We start from the raw sequence: 4,148 nt of genomic DNA on the forward strand, positions 1-4,148 counted from the left end.
CACCAGCAGAGTCTGCCGCCTGCCAAGCCCCTGTGAGGCTCACGCCCTCTCTCCCCATCCGCCGCCATCCAGCTCCCACACCAGGCCCAGGGAAAGCCCACCTCCTCCACGCAGCCTCAGCCCGGCGCTGCCAGTGCCTCCCGCCGGGCACGGGGTGTCCTGCCTGCTTCACGGTGACTTTTCTACCCGCCCCCCTCATGGTGCCCAGGGCGGAGCAGCCTCTCTGAGAGCGGTCGGTCGGATCAGTCTTGATGCTTCTCGGATGTTACCCACAATCCACGAGTGTCCTCGGGTCTGCCAACAGCCGGAGCCACTAGTTTTGAAACTTTTGCTCGGTCGTCTCCCAACTTGAACAGTTAGTTAGAAACTGCTAATGGGGTTATTATGAAATGTGACATTTAAAAGTATCTGTGGCCCGGCCGGGTGGCTCAGTGGTTGAGCATCGACCTAGGAGCCAGGAGGTCAGGGTTCGATTCCCGGACAGGGCACAGGCCCGGGTTGCAGTTCCACCCGCAGTGGGGGGCATGCACAAGGCAGCTGATCCATGATTCTCTCTCATCACTGATGTTTCTCTCTCGCTCTCTCCCTTCCTCTCTGAAACCAATAAAAAAATTTTAATTCTCTGTTCCCGTAAAATGAAATCAGCACCAGCTTCCGGAGAAGGTGGAATCGAACCTGAAGGGCAGCTGAGGCCGCCAGCCCTTCGTTCCCATGGGCACTTTCACGGCCTCCCTGGGCCTCCGTGTGCCCGTCTACGACGGAGGGAGAGCGCTGCAGGGGCTGGTGTGAGGGACAGGGGGGTAAACAGCGGGTGGGGCTCCGTTACCCCGGATGCGGGTCAGTCTTTTTGGCTCTTACGTCTGGTGTCGGTTTAGCGCCCATTCTTTAATCCTCCCCCAAGGATATTGTTCCATTGATTTTTTTTAGAGAGAGTGGAAGTGAGAGGGAGAGACAGAGAGACACATCGATTGGTTGCCTCCCACATGCTCCGGACCAGAGCTGGGAGCCTGCAACCCAGGTACGTGCCCTTGACCGGAACCGAACCTGGACGCTTCAGTCTGCAGGCTGACGCTCTACCCACTGAGCCAACTGGCTAGCGCTACAGCCCCGTTCCTGAAGCTGCGCACCGACCCTCGGCCAGCCCGCCAGGCCTGCGCTGTGCCGCCGGGCAGTGCGGGGAGGAGAGGCCGTGAGGGGTGTGGGGAGCCGGGGAGGCTACAGCCGGAGACGCTTTGCAGCTATTGATTTTGGACGCCCGTTTGCAGAGCTCCTTTGAGGGCTCGGCCAGGAAGCCGGTCCGCAGCGCGGCGCCTGGAAAAACGAAGCAGAACCCTCGTGAATTCCTTCTGTGGCTCTGTGGCCGGCCGCCCTGCCAGCGCCTGCTCCAGGGACCACGGCCGCTTCTTCCTCGCCTCCGTCCTCCAGCCTCGGTGGCCTCAGCGGGCGGCCCACCCCTGCCCGTGTTAGAAGCAGCGACGGCATGAGGGACGGGAGGCACTGGGGCCAGTGGCACAGATCATAACTGAGGCTTCGTTCCTTTCTCCTTAACTGCACTTCTCCTCTCTGCATAAAAATGTTTCCTTTTTGTGTGTTTTTATTCATTTCAGAGAGAGGAAGGGAGAGGGAGAGAGACAGAAGCATCCATGATGGGAGAATCATTGATCGGCTGCCTCCTGCACGCCCCACCCTGGGGATCAAGCCCACAACCCAGGCCTGTGCCCTGATGGGGAATCGAACCCTGACCTCCTGGTTCATAGGTCAACCCTCAACCACTGAGTCACACTGGCCGGACTAATGTGCCATCTTTAAAGAGGCACCTCTCTCTAGGGTGACTCTCTAATAGTAGGTACACACTTAACCGCTGATGACTCACTTGATTTCCACTCCTTTCCAGGTTTAACTGACACTGACCTGATAATCGTTTAAAGTGTGCAGACATTGCTGTAACCGGTGTGGCTCAGTGGATAGAGCGTCGGCCTGTGGGCTGAAAGGTCCCAGGTTCAATTCTGGTCAAGGGCATGTACCTTGGTTGCGGGCACATCCCCAGTGGGAGATGTGCAGGAGGCGGCTGATCAATGTTTCTCTCTCATCGATGTTTCTAACTCTCTATCTCTCTCTCCTTTCCTCTCTGTAATAAATCAATAAAATATATTTTTTTAAAAATAAAGTGTGCAGACATTTTGTGGGGACGCCCTGTATATTTTTAAAGTTTGCTAACCAGGCCGAGCCTTGACCCTTGACCCTGAAACTACTAGTTCCTTGATCTTGAGCAACGAACCCTCCCTGCCTCGGTCCCCAGCGGGAAAGTGGGCCGCAGTGTCGCTGGGAAGTTGGCCTCACGGACGCTGGAGGCGATCGCCATCGCGCCGTCAGTGAGCGGAGGGAAAGGCCGCGCCGGCGCCCGTGTCCTCGTCCCCCTCAGCAGGCGGGCGCCCTGCGGACCTGCCCTCGGGTCTCCCGGCCTGTGCGCAAGGACGGCTTTTACATTCACAAATGGCTGCCCTAAAAGAAGAGAAAATGTCGCGACACATTATATGAAGAAGCAAACGTTCAGCCCCTAGACAGACATGACAGGACGTGTGTGCACGTGGAGACGCTCATACCCGGAGCGGGAGGGGAGGCTGCTGGTGGGGATGCTGGGAAAGACCGGAACCGACGGCTCTGGAATCTCCGACACCAGGAGTCTCGGCCGCAGGGGTCTGACCTCGTGATGCTCCTGAGCTCATGCGCTCGGCCTGAGCCGGGGAGGCCAGCCGCTCCGGGATAAGGCCGCCCTGAATTCCCCGAATTCCCGTGGGGTGAGCCAAGCGTGGAAGCCACGCAGAGCGGACCTTCCAGCGATGTGGGCAGCGGGGCGCCCCGTGTCAGGGGCAACACGGGCGGAGCAACCGGGGCACCAGAACCCATGCACCCGGGGCCCTGGGCTCAGGCTCCTCGGAGAGCACAGCACCTCCAGCCCCTTCAGCCAGGCACGGGCTCCGCCCTCCACCTGCTGCTGGGCCAGCGGGGGGACTTATATTCAAGGGAACTTGTTTTGTCGTACAAAATGCTACACCTCCCCGGCCGGCTGGCTCAGTGGCTGAGCGTCGACCTAGGAACCAGGAGGTCAGGGTTCAATTCCCGGTTGGGGCACAGGCCTGGGATGCGGGCTCGACCCCCAGTGGGGGGCGTGCAGGAGGCAGCCGGTCCATGATTCCCTCTCATTGTGGATGTTTCTCTCTCTCCCTCTCCCTTCCTCTCTGAAATGAATAAAATGTTTTTTAAAGGTAGCTGAGCATATATTCATGTGGATCCACTTTCTAATGAGAGGCGACTTTTTAAAAATATATCTTTTTATAGATTTCAGAGAGGAAGGGAGAGAGAGATAGAAACATCAATGATGAGAGAGAATCATGGATCAGCTACCTCCTGCATGCGCCCCACTGGGGATCAAGCCCACAACCCGGGTATGTGCCTTGACAAGGAATCGAACCCTGACCTCCTGGTTCATAGGTCGACGCTCAATCACTGAGCCGCGCCGGCCGGGCCAGAGGTGACTTTTTCACAGTGAATTTTAAGTCTGTCGTTTTGAAGGTCGTTGTGCAGCGATGGGGCGGAGTGGGGAGGCGGGGGACTTCTGCAGAAACTGGCAGCAGAAATCACGGTGTAACAGCTACGCTGAGGTGTGCGCCCACTCGGCGCTCGCTCGGAGGCGTCAGGAGGGCGGCGGCCTCTGCTGCTGTTTGTTCTGGCAGGAGGAGCGCAAGCGGAGGAACAGGCAGGCGGTGGGCCTCTGAGCGGCAGCTCTGGTTTGCAGCAGAGGAGAGAGCCAGGCCGAGCCTCGGGGTGTGGCTTTCCCAGCTCAGACGCCGTCTCAGGGCGATGCTCCCTTGCCCTTCAGGAGGGCAGAGCCGCGGAGCCCGTCCTGAACCAGGATGCAAGGCGAGGACACCAAGCGAATGCCTGGCCGGCGCTCCCGGCAGCTGCTCGACTGCCCCCGGAAGCCAAGACAAACACCCAGGGGCCGTCACAGGCAACTCCACAGCCCTGGGCCCCCACCCCGGCGGGCCTCCTGAAGGCTGCGAGCTGGGCCTCCACCTGCCACTGCCTGCACCCCCTCCCCCGCCCCCCACACAGGTCCCTCCCCGAGCGGCTCCAGGAGGCCACGG

The 4,148-nt window shown here is 59.4% G+C and overlaps 1 protein-coding gene across 1 annotated transcript in view; it reads right to left on the reverse strand.

Annotated features, from left to right (window-relative positions):
- FGFR2 (fibroblast growth factor receptor 2) overlaps positions 1-2,362 on the reverse strand; it is a 118,100-nt gene extending 115,738 nt beyond the window's left edge. The window contains exon 1 of the mRNA XM_015560158.1: positions 2,279-2,362. Within this exon, the coding sequence (XP_015415644.1) occupies positions 2,279-2,362 (84 nt within the window). The remainder of the gene's footprint in view (positions 1-2,278) is intronic.
- Between the last annotated feature and the right edge of the window lie 1,786 nt (positions 2,363-4,148).

Source organism: Myotis davidii, unplaced genomic scaffold, assembly GCF_000327345.1.
Source record: "Myotis davidii unplaced genomic scaffold, ASM32734v1 scaffold1055, whole genome shotgun sequence".
In the NCBI taxonomy this organism is placed as follows: Eukaryota; Metazoa; Chordata; class Mammalia; order Chiroptera; family Vespertilionidae; genus Myotis; species Myotis davidii.